This window comes from Tupaia chinensis, unplaced genomic scaffold (assembly GCF_000334495.1).
Source record: "Tupaia chinensis unplaced genomic scaffold, TupChi_1.0 Scaffold147608_1, whole genome shotgun sequence".
NCBI lineage: Eukaryota > Metazoa > Chordata > Mammalia > Scandentia > Tupaiidae > Tupaia > Tupaia belangeri.
This window is the reverse complement of record NW_006207460.1, coordinates 855,211-875,192: the sequence shown is the minus strand read 5'-3', so window position 1 is coordinate 875,192 and position 19,982 is coordinate 855,211. Positions and strand designations below refer to the sequence as shown.

Here is a 19,982-nt window from a genome sequence, read left to right as displayed (position 1 = left end):
GACTACCTCCTATGTACCCACAGACTTAACAGTATCATGGTCTCCTTTGGACATTTGATTCCAGGAGACTTTTAATTAACATTTTATGGCTTTTTAGCATACAGAGCAAGAATTAAAAAACAAAAACAACAACAAAAAAATCCTCCTAAGAGAACCAGCTGAGGGAAGGGGGAAGTGAAGAGAATGTAATTTCTACAATGATTTTCACCTGCCCTCCTCCCTCCAGGTATAAGTTTCTATTTTGCTTCAATGTTTAAAATCACCATTCATTATGATTTTCTACATCACTATATTGTTTTAGCACATAAATCTCTACAAATGGGAGTCATGAGCCTAAAGCTTTAACCGTTTTAAGAAAACCTACCTTTCAGGGAATTAAACACCAATAGAAATGAAAGGTAAGTAGACCACTGAGGATAATATAATAGCTAACATTAAGGATGAGTGTGTGGGAGGCTTTAACTTTTAGAATCTGCACAATCTAGAAACCAATGTTATGTTTGACTTTTGTGCTTGTTTTCTTACTCCCACTTCCATCCTCCTCAGAATGTAAATTTTTCAGTTACCGTCTTTCCCTCTTCAACATTTTCCTTACAATTCTTTATACAGTGGTGATCAGTTAATATTGATTTTTCTGAAGAGGTAAGGGTTTATCTTTTTGAAAGAGGACTTCGAGGACAAATTAATTATTTCCCCAAATCAAGCTCAATCTCACTGTCCTGAGCTCATGCCTTCACAGTAATCCCACCGCATAGAAGAGTTCCTGACACACAGTAGGCATTCCAGAATATAGCTGTTGAATCAGTAAATTCTTTCTCTTAAAAAAACCTGGAAACGGGGACCAGCAGTTGGCATAATGGCTATATCCCTGGACTCCCATGCAGTCAACCACAGTTCGAGTCCCGGACCAGGTGACTTAAACTCATGCCAGGCACATGTGCGCGTGTGCCCAAGATCCCAGAGGAGAATGAGAATGGAGAAGGAATTGCAGCGAGGCCATCCCCTGGTGGTGGTGGTGGTGGGGGGGGGGGGTTTCTCACTGCCTCTCTCCATCTTTCTGGCGAGTGAACGAGCCCTATAGCAAAAACCTCTCCAAAAACACCTGAAAATGGTGACAGGGCAGAGTGGTAAACTGATATTTTGCACTGGCACAAAGCTTCAAAAGGGCCATAGGAGAAGGCTCACCATGGTTCAAGTCCCGGACCTGGCGGCTTGCTTTCTCACTTTCCCTCTCTTGCTGTCCCTTTCTGGTGAAATTAAAATAAATAAAGTTAAATAAAATATCTTTTAAAAAAATAAAGGCCATTGGAGACTGTCAGGCCTCCGGAGGGCGAGGAAGAGCCTGAACTTGCATTTTTTTTTTCCCCTCGATGATTTGCACAGTAATTAGCCGAGGGCGACTCAATGCTGTGTGTGTGAGAAACGTTGCTTTAGTAGTTAAAAACCAGAGATTACTCTGATTAAAAGAGGAGCACGAACTTGCCTAACGTTTGTACATCCGGGGTAGTTCAAGTAGCGAAAAATGGGCAGAACCGAGCAACAAAGACTCGGACTGAACAAAGCACGAAGACAAGATGGCGCTCGGCGCGAGGAACGGGACCTGGGACAAGTCCACGCGCAAAGCGTGCCCGCGCCCGGGCTCGCCCGGGGCTAACTCGTGTGCGCTAGAGCCTCCAATAAGCGCAGGTGGTTAGTCTCCACCTCCGCTTTTGCCACGCCCCTTGCACATGCGCCCCAGTCGCTCAGCCCGATGCCAGCTGCGCAGGCGCAACAGGCTCCTCCTCCCTCTCAACTGACGCAAGAAGGCTGTAATCGATTCGCAATTTATCCCGTGTGACCTTGAGTCTTTCCTGCCTCTGAGGACCTGGGCTGTCCGAAGTACTGCCTTCATATGCCCCGTCCTCTGTTTGCTTCTCTCTGAGCCCAGAGCCACCAAGGCCTGAACAGGAGGGCAAACTATGTATTTTCAGATATTATGCTGCGAAGCCCATTACCAGCACTTCCGGATTCTGGAAGCGTCTGTCTGGTAGTCTGTGGTCAGGCAGCGCGAGCGGCGCCTCAGCGGCAGAGCGGGCCTCCGGGCCGCTTTTTTTCGGGCCTCCGGGCCGCAGTGATCAACCCCCGCCCCTCACCCCACGTGGTTGGAGGTTTCCAGAAACGCTGCAACCACCGAGCTGAGCAGCTCCGGGCGTTCCAGGGCTTCTTTGCTGCTTCCTTTCCCCTCCAATCCAGCCGCCATGATAAGTGCCAGCCGAGCTGCTGCAGCCCGGCTCGTGGGCGCCGCAGCCCCCCGGGTCCCCACGGCCGCCCGCCACCAGGTAAGGAGCTGTCGGGCCTTGTGGAGGAGCTCACGGCCTACAGGCTCACGGGCTTGGGCCTCAGTGCGGCAGGCTCGCCTTTCGAGATCACATTTTTCCAGGAGAGATCTGGAGGGAAGGAGGATAACGGACGTTCCGTAGTTAGTGGTGTCTGTTAAGACCTTGTTTAGGGTTTGTCTCCGTACCTCTGTGGCCATGCTGAGTCACACACCTCGTTATCTAGGAGTCTTCACCCCGTGAGTTATCAGGTAGTGGTCCTGACTGCGTCCTGTGGCTGGTTGAACAATTTTGGCCTTAGGAGTGAGGATTTCAGTCAATTAGGAGGGCGGAAGACGTGATTTTGATTAGGAGTCGAATATGGGTGCCCTTCCGGTACAAGGTGTAGGGTATATTTAAGGACATTGTCTTTTTTTCTTTTTTCTTTTTTTTTTTTTTTTTTCAGTTTTTCTCTATAGGGCTCGTGCGCTCGCCAGACCGAAAGAGACAGAAAGCGAGAAATCACCCCCCAGGGGGGATGGTCACGCCACAATCCCTTCTCTTCCATTCTCCTCTTGGGATCTTGGTCGCGCACGCACACGCGCCCGGCGTGAGTTCTAAGCCACCGGGTCCGGGACGCGAACCTTAGTCGACTTCGTGGGAGTCCAGCGACATAGCCATTACGCTAACTGCTGGTTCCCAAGGACATTTTGTCTTAAAGAAGTAAAGGAAAAAACACCTAGGCAGAAAATACATCAGGGCCTGACTATTTTCTTCGTCAGGAATGTTTTTGCAATCTCCATTGAAAGATTGTAGTCATTCGGTTGGCATACTGGCTATGTCGCTGGAGACTGCAGTTCGAGTCCCGGCCGGTGGCTGAAACGCCGGGCGCGTGTGCGTGCCTGCCTAAGATCCCCAGAGGAGAATGGAGAAGAAAGGATTGCAGCGTGGCCATCCCAGGGTGGGGATGATTTCTCGCTTTCTGTCTGTCTCTGGCGATCGCAGCGCAGTATAGCAAAACCTCTCCCCCCCAAAAAAGGTTGTAGTCATTTGTTATTTCAGAGAAGTGAGTAAATTGAGAGAAAAAGGCTGTGAAGTGGTTGCTAGGAGTTACTTAAAACCAAAAGTATTTGTCTTTGAAGGATAGTAATTATATTTTTCTCTGCGTTTATGGTGGGGGCTTTAAAGAAGCCAGAGGTTAGGTTGTAAGGAAGGGGTGGGTTTTTTTTTTTTTTTTTTTTTTTGGTTCTTTTTTAAATATCCTGATGGAAAGCCACTTCTTAAATCTTTAGTTTTAAATAATTTCAGAAGACTAGGAGACCAGCACTTTACGTAGTGACTGTGTCGCTGTACTCCCAGGTAGTCGGTGGTGGTTCCAGTCCCGGACCGGTGGCTTAAACTCAATGCTGGGCATATGTACGTGTGCCCAAGATTCCAAGAGGAGAAGGGATTGTGGCGTAGCCATCCCCCCTGGGGGGTGATTTCTCCCGTCTGTCTGTTTCTTTCTGGCGAGTGCACACGCCTTATAGCAAAAACTTCTAAAAAAAAAAAATAAGAATAATTTCAGAAAGTTAGTAATCCTAACTCCCTCAAACCAGCATATGATACTTCAGGGGAAGTATCTATGGATAAATTAAGTCTATACTTAAAGTGCATGTGTATTTAGTCTGAAGGTATAGTGTTCACAGTACAAAAGAGTAGTGTTTTGTAATGCAGTGGTTTTCCAATTAGGAGTAATTATGGCTTCTGGCAATAATGGGAGACAGATTGTCATAATTTGGGAAGATGTATGTACTCCCTTCTAGTTTGAAAAGGCCAGGGATGCCCCCTACAACAAAGGTTTGTCTTGAACAGTGTCACTGCTGAAAAACTGTATTGTAATTCAAGACAATTTTTTTGTATTATAGTTCAAGGCAATTTTTCATGTTTATATCTGGAAATTTTAGTAACTCTCACTAAGTACTTTACAAAAACCATGGCAGCAACTCAGCAGAAAAATCTGAAACTTTCATATGTTCTTCTGAAGGGTGACTGGAACAAACCCAAGTTTTCTCATGTAGAGGGGAGCTGATGCAATTCTTTTCCTTTCTAGGATGGCTGGAATGGTTTTAGTCATGAGGCTTTTAGAATTGTCTCAAGGCGGGATTATGCGTAAGTATTATTTTGTTTCTTTTGAGAGAGAATATACATGCCCTTGAGCAGTGGTTGCTGTATTTCTGACATACTGTTCTTTTATATAACCATTTATCTGTTTTCATTTGCAGATTATGTTATAAGCTAATAGCAATTCCTGTATCAAATTTTGAACTATTTCCTATTTATTTTTTTTAATCTTATTAATTTTCCAGAAAGAGAAGGAAAGGAAGAAAGTTCAGAATGATCACACTGAAATCCCCTCCATCAACTCTTCCCTCTTTCAGGATTTTGAAAAACATGCATACTTTTTGACTGAAGTCTGATTGCTTTTCCCTATTTCCAAAATCCTTTCCAGAGGGTCTTAGGGAAGTCATCCCCACAAACACTAATAGACCATTTTGATCCACTGATAACAGGATTCCTTCTAGTCCTGTCACTGGCATAGTATCTTTGTAATGTATATTAAGCCTCTTTATACTCACCAACCTAAAGATGATAAAACCCACCTATAACCTACAAACTTCCTGCTTCCACATGTCCCACCTTTTTGGACCAGACCAAGTCAGTGAAAAACTTGTCACTGAATTCCAAATTTTGTCTTCCCCCCTTAAAACCACGTAAAAGGAACAGCTGTAGCTGAGCACTCTGAGAAAGACGTGCTTACCTTTTTTCAGGGGGTCACTCATTCGTGTTTAGAAATAAACCATGTTGTTATTTCTTTAGAGTTGGTTATTGCCACTGACACACCCAAAGTGTTTCTCAGGTCACCAGGTCCAGGAATCAAACTGTTTGGTCCCGGAATCAATCCATATAGTCAGCTACCTTAACATCATAAGCTGGCCTTATGTTTCCTCTTTTTGGCTATTTTAGGGACTGGTGTTAGAGTAAAAATAATCTGGTAGGCCCGGTAACATGCACTGCTCAGATTCATGGCTGCATAGTCTGAGACCACGTGGGAGGCCCAGGATGATCCTCTGACCAATTTAATAGACTGGGCACAGTGGCATGCTCCTGTAACTTCAGGGACTTTGGAGGTTGAGGCAGAAGGGCCATGAGTTCCAGGCTAGCAGGGGCAACAAAGTGAGACCCTGTGTTTTTGGTTTTTATTTGAACAATAACCATGGCATTGATTAAAATGTCTTACAGATCGGAAGCAATCAAAGGAGCAGTTGTTGGTATTGATTTGGGTACTACCAACTCCTGTGTGGCAGTTATGGAAGGTAAACAAGCAAAGGTAAGCTAGTACCCAATCCAGAATTCTTTGCCTTCTGACTTAGATAAGATATCTGGCGACCTGATTTACATTTTTAAAGCTGCTTTTGGTTTAAGAGTCTTTTGAGGTAAATCTTTGTGGTGCTAATAATTGAATGGATTTGACTTCCCAGGATAGGATTTAAATGTGTCATCTGCTAGAAAGGTAAGACTGACTTAGAAGCTGGAGTGACTTACAGTGTTAGTCCTCTAATCAAAAGTCCTACATTTTTGTAAGTCAGTTGAATCAATTAGAGACACAAGAACACACAAGAAGCATCCTAAGACATGTTTTCAGAATCTTACTACTGACTCAAAGAATGCAAGGGCAATTGAGCCCAGCATTCTCAACCAACATAAGTTCTTACCTCATACTCAATGAAAAATTAGAGACACGGACACAACGAGATGGTATAGTAAGGCAGGGAGTTTATTGAAGGGGGAGGAAGGAAAATCAAAGCTCCAAGAAAGAAGGAGTCCCAGGTTGTCTGGGAGGAACTGAAGCCAGGGGTGTTTATCTGGATTGGGGACCTTGTTAGGGCTTTTTTTTTTTCTTTTTCTTTTTTAGAATTATTAATTTAATTTTATTCATTATTATTCAGTTTGATAAGAGAGAGAGTCAGAAAGCAAGCCTCTGGGTCCAGGTCTCAAACAAACCATAGGCAGCCACGTGGGAGTTCAGCCGGCCCCTTAACCACCAAGGGCTTATTTTCAAGTGTGGTTTGTTCACATGGACATGCATCTCTCATGGTGGGGAGGGGCACATGTTGGATGGGTTGTTTTTATTCTCCTAATTTTGGAGTGGGTATGTGTTAGAAGCTTAGGGTCATTAATTCTTTAAGATTTACATGTCTAAGGGCAAAGAATTATCAGGAGTCACACAGCATAGTGATTATCCTCTAGGTGGGGAGACGGGCTTGTCCTAGCTACTGTAAATGGGAGCTAACTCTTACCTGACTACTATGATAAGGCTGTTCCTTCTAAAGCCTCTATCATACATGTAACCATTGGACCATTAAGGACCATTGGAAAACAAACAGGATCAGCAGGTGGCTTAGTTAAGATACTAGACTTCCAAATGGCCAACCACAGTTCAAGTCCTGGACCCGGTGTCTTGAAACTCAAGATAGGTATGTGTGCTTGCCCAAAATCCCAGGAAGAGAGGAAATTGCATTGTGGCCATCCCCTTTGGAGGGTGATTTCTCACTTTTCCTTTCACTTTCTCTTCCCTCTGGTGAGTGCACATGCCCTATGGAAAAAACCTTTAGTGGGACTAGCAGTTGGCGTAATGGCTATGTCAAGTTGCTGGACTCCCATGTAGTCAATTGTGGTTTGAGTCCTGGACCTGGTGGCTTAAACACGCCAGGCGTGTATGTTTGCATGCGTGTGCAAGATCCTGAGAGGAGAATGGAAGGGATTGCGGCATGGCCATCCCCCCTGGGTGGGTGATTTCTCACTTTCTGTCTCTCTGGCAAAGCACCACACGCCCACGCTCTGTAGCAAAAACCTCTCAAAAAATTCAAAGAAAAAGAAAGAAGCAAGTTTTAGGTCACCTGGGTGGTTTTTTTGTGTGTTTCGTTCGTTTGTTTGTTTGGGGGGGGGGATTATTTGGGGCTGGCAGGTGGCTAAGGGTGCTGGACTCCCACACAGCCAACTGTGGTTCGAGTCCCAGACCTAGTGGCTTCCTTTCTCACTTTTAAGTTTGAGTCCAGGTCTGGGACTCGAATACAGTCAGCCATGTGGGAGTCTGGTGCCCCCAAACGCCATGCCACCTGCTAGCTCTGGGCACCTGGGATTCTTAAATCTTGCCTATTCCATATATGGCCATTCATGTTTCCTATTTACTCCGTGCCACCTTCTGGGATGGTCTGAGTGATAAGGGACTTCAGAGATTTATGGGTAATGCAGTTAAAGTATGAGTTTGAAGTCCAAGCATGGTTCTTCATAATATGCTTTCTCTCGGAACTTTTTAAATTTTATTTATTTTATTTTTGGAGAGGTTTTTGCTATAGGGAATGTGTGTGCTTGCCATAAAGAAGAGAGAAAGAAAGCGAGAAATCACCCCCGGGGGAATGGCCACTCTGCAGTCTCATCTCTTCCATTCTCCTCTTGGGATCTTGGGCACAAACACACACGCACTCAGCGTGAATTTCAATCCATCGGGTCTGGGACTGGAACCACGGTCGACTATGTGAGAGTCCAGCAACATAGCCATTACACAAACTGGTTTTTTTTTTGTTTTTTGTTTTTTTTTTAAGACTTGCTATAGGATGTGTGCCTTGTCAGAGACAGGCTGCAATTGGGGGAAATTCTCCATTCTCCTCTTACTATTTTGGTTATGTATACACACATACCTGCCATGTTTTTCAAGCTTCTTGGTCCAAGAATTGAACTGTGCAGCCAGCCATGTGAGATCCAGTCAACTTTGCCAGTATGCCACCTAATCATCCAAGATGTAGATGTAATTCTCTATATGAGAGGAAAGATTACCTTGTTCTCATATTGAGTATGGAAGACCTGATCTGTAGTTTAAATGTCTTTTGTGTTCAAAAGTAGATATTTATGATGTCAGCATTAACAGCAGTAAAGTAAGCCCATTAGTATGTTCATAAGCATTTGTGATTTGGGACCTTTTTTGCAAAGATACAACGTCTTATCTTTTTTTTTTTTTTTTATCTTTATAGACAGGTATAAACTGTATTTTATGTCTTATTTTTGTGAGTTTTAGGTGCTGGAGAATGCTGAAGGTGCCAGAACCACCCCTTCTGTTGTGGCATTTACAGCAGATGGTGAGCGACTTGTTGGCATGCCTGCCAAACGACAGGCTGTCACCAACCCGAACAATACATTCTATGCCACCAAGCGTTTGATTGGCCGACGATATGATGACCCTGAAGTACAGAAAGACATGTGAGTAATAAGGAAGGTACAGTTTGCAAGGGCCCCACAGAAGAATCTTTGAGTGTCTTAATCAGAATCCCTGAAGCATCCTACTTATTCTACATACTGTTCTGAGGGAAATCCGTGTCCCTGTCAAAAGAGTATATAACCTTCAAAAAAAGTCAGTTATTATTTGCTGTCACAGGTCATCTTTGCTCTATAATGACCTGGTATATGAACATTTGTGAGGGATTCTTAAACTGTAAGTTAAGGCAGATAATGGCATAGGTTCAGTCCTGTGTTGATCATACATGTATCTCCAGAAAAAAACTCTCACATCATAAAGTTCGTGGGGAAATGGAATTAAAATAATGAGTTTATTTTGGTGCAAAAAACCCATGACATTTTTTCATGATTGCTTTTCTATGAATTTTTGAAGTCTCTTGTATGCATACATACACAAAACTTGGTTTTGCTTTTTTTCAAAGATTAAAAGAGCAAAAGGCATAGGTAGAGATTCCTGTTTTGTAAACCCTCATTGAACTATGAGTGGGAAATGAATTCTATAGGAATGGAATCATGAACAGCCTCTTAGCAGAATGTTTTCAGGGTCATCCATTCTGTAGTACTGCATTCCTTTTTATGGCCAAATAATCTGTGTGGGTATATACATTTGATTTATCCCCGTCACTTGATGGACATGTAGGTTAATTCCACTTTTTGGATATTATGAATAATGTTGCTATAAACATTTTCGTGTAGGTTTTTATGTGGGTATATGGTTGCGTTTGTATTGGGTAAATAGCTGCTAATGGAATTACTGAGTTGTGTGTTAACTATTTTCTTTTTATATGGAAGTACCAGGCTATTTTTCAAAGCAGCTGTAAGTCTCATTTGGTTGAAAGTAAAGCTTGTTCACATTTTATCAGCATATTCTAACATGTTACTGTTTTCCGCATATTAAGTCAATTCCTGAAATTACCATTTGTTGGCCATGGGTCTCCTGGGTTGGAGGATGATCATTCATGGTGTAAGGTAATCTTGCAAGCTGCACTGGCAAGTTTTCACTAGTGTGACTTTTTGTGTCTTTCAGTAAAAACGTTCCCTTTAAAATTGTCCGTGCCTCCAATGGCGATGCCTGGGTTGAGGCTCATGGAAAACTCTATTCTCCAAGTCAGATTGGAGCAATACATTCTATGCCACCAAGCGTTTGATTGGCCGACGATATGATGACCCTGAAGTACAGAAAGACATGTGAGTAATAAGGAAGGTACAGTTTGCAAGGGCCCCACAGAAGAATCTTTGAGTGTCTTAATCAGAATCCCTGAAGCATCCTACTTATTCTACATACTGTTCTGAGGGAAATCCGTGTCCCTGTCAAAAGAGTATATAACCTTCAAAAAAAGTCAGTTATTATTTGCTGTCACAGGTCATCTTTGCTCTATAATGACCTGGTATATGAACATTTGTGAGGGATTCTTAAACTGTAAGTTAAGGCAGATAATGGCATAGGTTCAGTCCTGTGTTGATCATACATGTATCTCCAGAAAAAAACTCTCACATCATAAAGTTCGTGGGGAAATGGAATTAAAATAATGAGTTTATTTTGGTGCAAAAAACCCATGACATTTTTTCATGATTGCTTTTCTATGAATTTTTGAAGTCTCTTGTATGCATACATACACAAAACTTGGTTTTGCTTTTTTTCAAAGATTAAAAGAGCAAAAGGCATAGGTAGAGATTCCTGTTTTGTAAACCCTCATTGAACTATGAGTGGGAAATGAATTCTATAGGAATGGAATCATGAACAGCCTCTTAGCAGAATGTTTTCAGGGTCATCCATTCTGTAGTACTGCATTCCTTTTTATGGCCAAATAATCTGTGTGGGTATATACATTTGATTTATCCCTGTCACTTGATGGACATGTAGGTTAATTCCACTTTTTGGATATTATGAATAATGTTGCTATAAACATTTTCGTGTAGGTTTTTATGTGGGTATATGGTTGCGTTTGTATTGGGTAAATAGCTGCTAATGGAATTACTGAGTTGTGTGTTAACTATTTTCTTTTTATATGGAAGTACCAGGCTATTTTTCAAAGCAGCTGTAAGTCTCATTTGGTTGAAAGTAAAGCTTGTTCACATTTTATCAGCATATTCTAACATGTTACTGTTTTCCGCATATTAAGTCAATTCCTGAAATTACCATTTGTTGGCCATGGGTCTCCTGGGTTGGAGGATGATCATTCATGGTGTAAGGTAATCTTGCAAGCTGCACTGGCAAGTTTTCACTAGTGTGACTTTTTGTGTCTTTCAGTAAAAACGTTCCCTTTAAAATTGTCCGTGCCTCCAATGGCGATGCCTGGGTTGAGGCTCATGGAAAACTCTATTCTCCAAGTCAGATTGGAGCATTTGTCTTGATGAAGATGAAAGAGACAGCAGGTTAGTGGATTTATTATAGTTTACATCTGGGAGAATTCAAAGAACTGGGATGATTCCTCTGAGTTTATTAGCCACATATCCTAGTGTTCCATGAGTCTGTGGTGTTTTGTTTTGTTTTGTTTCGAGAGGTTTTTGCTATAGGGCACGTGCACTGGCCAGAAAGACAGAGATAGAGTCAGAAAGTGAGAAATCAGCCCCCAGGAGGGATGGCCACGCTGCAATCGCTTCTCCTCCTTTCTCCTCTTGGGATCTTGGGCATGCACGCACACGCGCCCAGTGTAAGTTTAAGCCATTGGTTCCAGGACTCAAACCGTGGTCAACTACATGGGAGTCCAGTGGCATAGCCATTACACTAACTTCTGGTCCCTGTGGTGCCTTTTAACAACCTGAGAATGGCAAAACATCGGTACATTTCATAATTTCTCTGCTGATTTCAGTTTATCAGGTTTGGGTTTTGGTTTTTGTTGTTTTTGTTTTGTGGTTGGGGTTGCATGTACTCACCAGAGAGATAAGAAGTACCCCCCACCCCCAGTCCCCCAGAGACTGGCCATAGCGCAGTCCTGTCTCCTGTCTCCATTCTCTTTCTGTGGTCTTGGGCACATACTCACATGTACCTAGCATGAGCTTGAGGGTACCAGGTCTAGTCCTCGAAACACAGCCATGTGGGAGTCCAACAGAACCATTACTCCATCTGCTGATCCCTCAATTTAGCAAGTTTAGTAGTGGTTCTGGCTTTTTTGTGGGTAAGAGGGGAGGGTTTTGCTATAAGGGCACGTGCGCTCGCCAGAAAGACAGAGAAAGTGAGAAATCACCCCCCACGGGAGATGGCCACACCACAATCCCTGCTCCTCCATGCTCCTCTTGGGCGCACACGCACCCGGCATGAGTTTAAGCCACTGGGTCCGGGATTCGAACCACGGTCGGCTACATGGGAGTTCAGCAACGTAGCCATTACACTAACTGCTGGTCCCATGCTCGCTTTTTTTTTTTAATCCCCCAGGATGGTGGGGGGCCTTCTAGTTTTGTATTAAAAACCAAAAGACTACGTGGTAAGCTTTTATCTATGTTAGATAAGATGTAGATCTTCCCATGTGAAGAAGCAAGGGGCCACTTTTAAGTTCAAAGGTGGTTACAGCTTCATGTGTCTTCACTAAAAGGTTAAAGATGGCTAGACTCCCATTTAGTTGACTGCAGTTCAAGTCCCGGACCTGGTGGCTTAAACTCAAGCCAGGCATGTGTGCGTGCGTGCCCAAGATTTCAAGAGGAGAATGGAGTTGAAAGGATTGCGACATGGCCATCCCCCCAGGGGGTGATTTCTTGCTTTCTGTCTCTGTCTCTTTCTTTCTGGGGAGTGCACCCTATAGCAAAAACCTCACAAAATAAAATAAAAAAAAGGTTAAAGGTTTTGGGGCCGGCATGGTGGTTAGGGGCGCTGGACTCCCGCATGGCTGACCATGGTTCAAGTCCTGGACCTGGTGGCTTGCCTTCTCACTTTCTCTCTCACTCTGTCCCTCTCTGGTTAAATAAATAAATAAAGATAAATAAAATAATTCTTTAAAAAAGAATTCGAGGTTTTAACCATTATTAAATTGGAGCATTTTCCTGTGGTGTGTCTACATGTTAGGTCACTTGCTAAAAAGTTGATAAATGTTTTGGTTGCAAAAGAGGATGCAGTGGGTTGTCAGGCTTATGTTAATCATTCCATTCTCTTTTCAGTCCTATGATTGAATTTTCACTTTTTTTATTCTTTTCCAGAAAATTACTTGGGACATACAGCAAAAAATGCTGTGATCACAGTCCCAGCTTATTTCAATGATTCACAGAGACAGGTAAGATTGGTTAAGTTTTTGTTTATGTTTTTTAATACCAGAGTATGTGCATGAGGGAGTGAAGAATAAAGTACCCCCCTAGTGGGGCCTGGTGTCTCTGTAATATTTTTTCCTCAGGATTGGGAGCATGTGAATGTGTACCTGGCATGTTGGCATCAGTCCAGGACTTGAACCCTGGCTGGCCATGGGAGATCCAGCTGCTCTTGTGTAATGCTTGAACTGATGTGCTATGGGACCGATTCCAATTAGCATTCTTTTTTGGGGAGAGAGATTATTGCTATAGTGTTTGGGCTCACTAGAGAGACAGAGACAGAATAAATCACATCCCAGGGAGATGACCATGCCGCAATCCTATCTCCATTCTCTCGTTTTTGGATATGCATGTACACCTGGCATTAGTTTCTAGGCACCAGGTCCAGGACTCGAACTACATTCAGCCATGTAGGAGTCCAACATATTATTCACCATGCCACCTGCTGGTCCTCCATTAGCATTCTTCACAAAGTGTAATTATATGGTACCTGTGCTGGGCACAGTGACATTTTCCTATAATCCTAGCTACTTGGAAGGCTGAGGTAGTAGGACTAAAAGTTTGAGGCCAATTAGGGAACATAGTGAGACGCTGTATCTGAAAAATTAAATGAACATATGAATAAGAAAGTAATGGTACCTGGGACACAGGGTGAAAACATTTATTTATTTATTTATTTTCCCTTTTGTGTGTGTGCACTTGCCAGGGAGACAAGGAAGCAAAGTGAAAAGGCACTACCACTGAAGGAGTATAGCCATGCTTTAATCTCTTCATTCTCACAGGATTTGGGGCACATACACACACATACCAGAATGTTTTTCAAGCTGTTGGGTCTGGACTAAAACTGTACAGTCAGCCATGTGGGATCTAGCAACCGTCACCTTCATGCCATTAGCAAACCATAGAAAAATGCTTTTTTTGTTTTGTTTTGTTTTTAGGCTACTAAGGATGCTGGGCAGATATCTGGACTGAATGTGCTTAGAGTGATTAACGAACCCACAGCTGCTGCTCTGGCTTATGGTCTAGACAAATCAGAAGACAAAGTGTAAGTTTATGGAGTAAATTCTACAGATATGTTAAACAGAGGTCTTGAACCAAGAGAATTACCTTAAATCATTATCTTGATTTCTTAGTGACTGAGCCTTTTTTTTTTTTTTTTTTTTAAGTTCTGCTTTTAGATTTTTGCCATAGGGCGTGTATATTCACCAGAAGGGGTTGGATGTAAGAAGTCTGCCCCGTAGACCACACCACAATCCCCTTTTCCCCTCAGAATTTTGGATATGCATGGACACAATTGGTTGGAGTTTCAAGCCACCAAGTCCAGGAGTCAAACTGTACTAGGCCATGTAGGAGTCTATCACCTTAACCACCACGCCACCTGCTGGTCCTGAGCCTGGTTCTTAGAATTAAAAATATACTGTCATTAATCCCCAAGGCTTGTTTGTCATTCATTTCAAGACCAAGCCTTTATTTATCCTTGGGTTGTGGTAATTTTTCTTTGCTTCAGTATGCATGTTTGAGAATATTCATTTGAATATGTAGATTTTTTTTTTTTTTGAGAGGTTTTTGCTATAGGGCATGTGCACTTGACAGAGACAGAAAACAAGAAATCACCCACCCACCCCACCCTTCACCCCTGAGGCATGGCCACACTGCAATCTCTTCTCCATTCTCCTCTCAGGATCTTGGACGCACCCGCACCCAGCATGAGTTTAAGCCACCGGGTCATGGTCTACTACATGGGAGTCCATTGATACAGCCATTAGGCCAACTGCTGGTCCCTGTTTTATTGATTTTTAATAATTGAGTTTTATTTCAACTGTGTTCATGGTGTTACCTGTTAAGATTACATGTTAACCAACATGTCACTTTTGCAGTTACCCAATTTTCATAATTATTATATGATAGAAAAATAGTTTATCTTCATTTGGCTGTTGAAATTTATACCCTAGTGGTTAGGCTTTGTTCTCAAGCCTTTTTCTTTTTTCTTTCTAGCATTGCTGTATATGACTTAGGTGGTGGAACGTTTGATATTTCTATCCTGGAAATTCAGAAAGGGGTATTTGAGGTGAAATCTACCAATGGGGACACTTTCTTAGGTGGCGAAGACTTTGACCAAGCCTTGCTACAACACATTGTGAAAGAGTTCAAGAGAGAGGTTAGTTACTCTGATTAATATGTAGATGGTGGGATACTGATCATTTCATTATTCATAGTTTTCTTTGCATTGTTTACAGCTTTTTTTTCCCTTAGAGAACTGGAGTAACTGCATTTCAGGTTTGTGGATGGACTGAACTATTCTGGTCAGTGAAGCTACAGATTGGAAGAGATGAGACATAATTAAGTGTGTAGCATTTATTACAGTGTTGGCAAGAGGGTCTTCAGGAACTCTTTTGAGCTAGAATCCTAGGGCTGGAAAGAACTGAAAGTCAGTTCTTTGTCATTTGTACTTACAAAGATAGGACTGTTTTGTGTTTTGTTTTATTACTCTAGTTTAAACTATTATTCATTATTTCACTAATGCTGGTGTTCTGTGTCTTTATTTTGTAGACAGGGGTAGATTTGACCAAAGACAACATGGCCCTTCAGAGGGTTCGTGAAGCTGCTGAGAAGGCAAAGTGTGAACTCTCCTCTTCTGTTCAGGTGAGACATGGAAAATTTTAGCAATCCTGGATGTTTTCAGCTTGAATTTATTTAAATAGTGTATTCTAATGTCAGTTAAACTGGGCTTCTATAGTTTTCTTATTGTTAAATATCTTTGCCATGAACAAAGAAGCAACACAGTTCCATTTGTTCAAAAGGTTTGGTCATACTCAGATGCATTTCTTCTAGTCTTCTAGTCCATTTGCTCTTGGGCATACGTGTGTATGGCCAATGTGTTTTAGGCTGACTGAGCTGGACATTCTAACTGCAGTTGCCATGTGGGATCTGACCTCTTGAGCCTTATATTAGTGCTGTACCATTTCATTCCCCCCAACCCTTTCTTGCACTTTATTCAATGAGTTGGGGAGAGAGAGAATACCACAAATGAGGTATTGATAGTGCAGTTCACTTCCAGCCTTAGTCAGCCTGCATATGGGTCTGCTCACAGAGCATTGTGTTTTATCACCATCCTTTTTTCTTTTTTTTTTGAAGGAATTGTTTTATTTAACTTTTTTTAGTTTGACCAGAGAAGGGCAGAGCAGGCAAGAGAGAGGGAAAGAAAGAAAACAGGCTGCCAGGAACCGAACTGTGGTCAGCCATGTGGGAGTCCAGCACCCTTAACCACCATGCCACCTCCTAGCCAATCCTTGAATTCTTTTTGTCCACACAAATCAGGTTATGTATACTAGAGGCAAATAATAATTGCCTAAGATCTGGATGACAGTGGCTCGTTTGCTTTTTAAGACATTGATTTTTAAATCTAAGGGATTGTGTGAGGTTAGGATTTTTAGCTTGGTAAATCTATTTGCACTTAACTTGGTACCCCTCTCCTTGTGAATTGAGTGGTCTCTTCTCACTTAGTAATTTGCGTCACCAGACCAAGAAATGAACTGAGAAGTCTGGCTCAGGTTAAAAAATAAACTGAGAAACCTGGCTCAGATAGGTATGAGATATATACCTACCTGTGTAAGTTTCTCTAGCATCAAAGTTGTGTCAGCTTGTTTGGTTGTAGTTTTGAGGTGAAGCTCTACTTCACTTAACCAAGAATAGAATTGTATAAACTGTGTTGGATTTGGGTTAGAGACCTACCAAGATGGAAACCAGGACATCTATTTGTAGATTCTTAGGTGACAGGAGGAATTGGCCTGTGATGACTTTAGTGATTTGTTTGATTACTCACAGGAAAGAGGTATTTATCAGCTGTCACTTTGTTGATAAGATGGTTCCTGCCAGTTAACCTTCAGTAAAACCTGGTTTGATTTTTTTTGTTTGCTTAAGTGACTATGAGGAGTGACAATAGTACATGCTCATTGCTAGTGTATTCGTTGCTCGTGGTCTTTTGTCCCTTTTATCATACAGAGTGTGATCATTTGCAGTATAATGGTTAGGATTGAGGCTGAAATATGTGCACTGGGGCTGACCATGTGGCTTAGGAGTAACATGCTATTTAGGAGAAGCTATATCTCACATGATGACTGCAGTATGTGTCTTGGCCTGGTGGCCTAAATAATGCCACGTCTGTGCATCAGTACCAGGATCTGATGGACTGGAATAGGACCACAGCATGACCAGATCCTCTGGCAATGCCCATCCCTCTCTCACATGTGCCCTCTTATGAATTTTAAAACAAAACAAACAAACAAACAAAAACAAATACCTGGGACTACTAGAAGACGGCTTGCAGTTCATCCCAGAGATTTGTCAGTTTGCAATGGGAAAGTGTGGAAGAGGTTGATTTTAGTGTGGCTGTTTGCTATTGGTAGGCATATGGAGTTTTAGCATTTAGCTATTACAGTAAGATTGTGTTGAGCATCTTTGTATGTTTGGATATTAAGTGCTTGTAAATCTGTGGGATATATTTCTAGAAATGGTATTACTCTTGCGTAGTTTATAGTATGGTTTGGGAAGATGGACATTAATTAGAATATTAATAGCTATGAAACCTGAAACCAGAAGTGCTGTAAAAGCTAATGGTGTTCAGCTCCACCGTCCTTTCATGGAAGAATATTAAATAAGGAAGCTTTAATAAAAGGCTAACCATGCTGACACAACACTGCATTGCTAGAGCTGCATGGGAGAGTCCAAAGTCCCAGGACAGGGTCCCAGAGTGTTCTTCTGTATACACATAGGGCACATGCCTATGTTCCTGGCTGGGGCTAGGGGAAGATCTCTGTGAGGACCCTGTTTGGGGGTTCTATTTCTTTCTCATGAAAGAAACTTCAGTTAAAAAAGAAAGGACAGAGTGATGAGAGACAATATGCATGGTCTGCAGTAAGTTCATGGAAAAAGTGTATTGTATAAAAACTGCCTGTATTTCGATTGTTTTATTGCTCACCAAATTTAAATCATACTTTAATTCCAGTTTCCCACGAACCACCTTGAAAATATATGTGTATGTATGTTGTGTTTTTTTCAGTCAGAGGGCACATGTGTTAGCATGAGGGTGGTGAGGGGGGCTTAATGGGGCCTGGTCAAGCTGTAGTTCCTTCTCTGTCCTGTAGGGATTTGGGGCACATGTCCACAAATGCCTAATATGTTTTTCAAGCCGTTGGGACTGGGATCTGGACCACGTGGTCAGCCCCATGGGATCTGGCTCCCTTAACCCCGGGGCCCAGGGCCAGCCCTCCATGAACTTTAGGAAGTCTGTTCATGTATAAGGCACTAGGGCATAAAAGAAAAGGCCAGAGTGACTGAATTCAAATGTGAGAGAATTGATAAGCATAAAAAATAAGGCTGTATATTTCAGATTTGGTGTCTATCCTAAGTGGAACAAATCTCAGAGGAGTTAAGTAGGAGATAAAATGATCGGTGTTAAGTTATGAAAAGTTCTCTGGCTAGGAGGGAATAGAAAATTTTTGGCAGAGGGTAGTCTGAATGCATGTGGGAAGACATTAGCTGTAACCAGCTAGTCTAGTATGAATACGACTGAGAGGTTGTTAGATTCAAGAAGGAGGTAGGCACTACAGTACATAATAGAGGGCTGAGAGTATGAGATTTGGAATTTCTCGGACTACTTTATTTTATTTTATTTGAGAGTTGAGCCTTATATTAGTGCTGTACCATTTCATTCCCCCCAACCCTTTCTTGCACTTTATTCAATGAGTTGGGGAGAGAGAGAATACCACAAATGAGGTATTGATAGTGCAGTTCACTTCCAGCCTTAGTCAGCCTGCATATGGGTCTGCTCACAGAGCATTGTGTTTTATCACCATCCTTTTTTCTTTTTTTTTTGAAGGAATTGTTTTATTTAACTTTTTTTAGTTTGACCAGAGAAGGGCAGAGCAGGCAAGAGAGAGGGAAAGAAAGAAAACAGGCTGCCAGGAACCGAACTGTGGTCAGCCATGTGGGAGTCCAGCACCCTTAACCACCATGCCACCTCCTAGCCAATCCTTGAATTCTTTTTGTCCACACAAATCAGGTTATGTATACTAGAGGCAAATAATAATTGCCTAAGATCTGGATGACAGTGGCTCGTTTGCTTTTTAAGACATTGATTTTTAAATCTAAGGGATTGTGTGAGGTTAGGATTTTTAGCTTGGTAAATCTATTTGCACTTAACTTGGTACCCCTCTCCTTGTGAATTGAGTGGTCTCTTCTCACTTAGTAATTTGCGTCACCAGACCAAGAAATGAACTGAGAAGTCTGGCTCAGGTTAAAAAATAAACTGAGAAACCTGGCTCAGATAGGTATGAGATATATACCTACCTGTGTAAGTTTCTCTAGCATCAAAGTTGTGTCAGCTTGTTTGGTTGTAGTTTTGAGGTGAAGCTCTACTTCACTTAACCAAGAATAGAATTGTATAAACTGTGTTGGATTTGGGTTAGAGACCTACCAAGATGGAAACCAGGACATCTATTTGTAGATTCTTAGGTGACAGGAGGAATTGGCCTGTGATGACTTTAGTGATTTGTTTGATTACTCACAGGAAAGAGGTATTTATCAGCTGTCACTTTGTTGATAAGATGGTTCCTGCCAGTTAACCTTCAGTAAAACCTGGTTTGATTTTTTTTGTTTGCTTAAGTGACTATGAGGAGTGACAATAGTACATGCTCATTGCTAGTGTATTCGTTGCTCGTGGTCTTTTGTCCCTTTTATCATACAGAGTGTGATCATTTGCAGTATAATGGTTAGGATTGAGGCTGAAATATGTGCACTGGGGCTGACCATGTGGCTTAGGAGTAACATGCTATTTAGGAGAAGCTATATCTCACATGATGACTGCAGTATGTGTCTTGGCCTGGTGGCCTAAATAATGCCACGTCTGTGCATCAGTACCAGGATCTGATGGACTGGAATAGGACCACAGCATGACCAGATCCTCTGGCAATGCCCATCCCTCTCTCACATGTGCCCTCTTATGAATTTTAAAACAAAACAAACAAACAAACAAAAACAAATACCTGGGACTACTAGAAGACGGCTTGCAGTTCATCCCAGAGATTTGTCAGTTTGCAATGGGAAAGTGTGGAAGAGGTT

The 19,982-nt window shown here is 42.2% G+C and overlaps 1 protein-coding gene across 1 annotated transcript in view; it reads left to right on the top strand.

The window, feature by feature from the left end:
• The first annotated feature begins 2,131 nt into the window (after positions 1–2,131).
• HSPA9 (heat shock protein family A (Hsp70) member 9) overlaps positions 2,132–19,982 on the top strand; it is a 30,237-nt gene continuing 12,386 nt past the window's right edge. Inside the window, exons 1-9 of the mRNA XM_006169910.3 lie at positions 2,132–2,318; positions 4,387–4,445; positions 5,577–5,664; positions 8,410–8,591; positions 10,879–11,003; positions 12,759–12,832; positions 13,802–13,908; positions 14,859–15,021; positions 15,414–15,506. Of these exons, the coding sequence (XP_006169972.1) occupies positions 2,238–2,318; positions 4,387–4,445; positions 5,577–5,664; positions 8,410–8,591; positions 10,879–11,003; positions 12,759–12,832; positions 13,802–13,908; positions 14,859–15,021; positions 15,414–15,506 (972 nt within the window). The 5' untranslated portion in view covers positions 2,132–2,237. The remainder of the gene's footprint in view (positions 2,319–4,386; positions 4,446–5,576; positions 5,665–8,409; positions 8,592–10,878; positions 11,004–12,758; positions 12,833–13,801; positions 13,909–14,858; positions 15,022–15,413; positions 15,507–19,982) is intronic.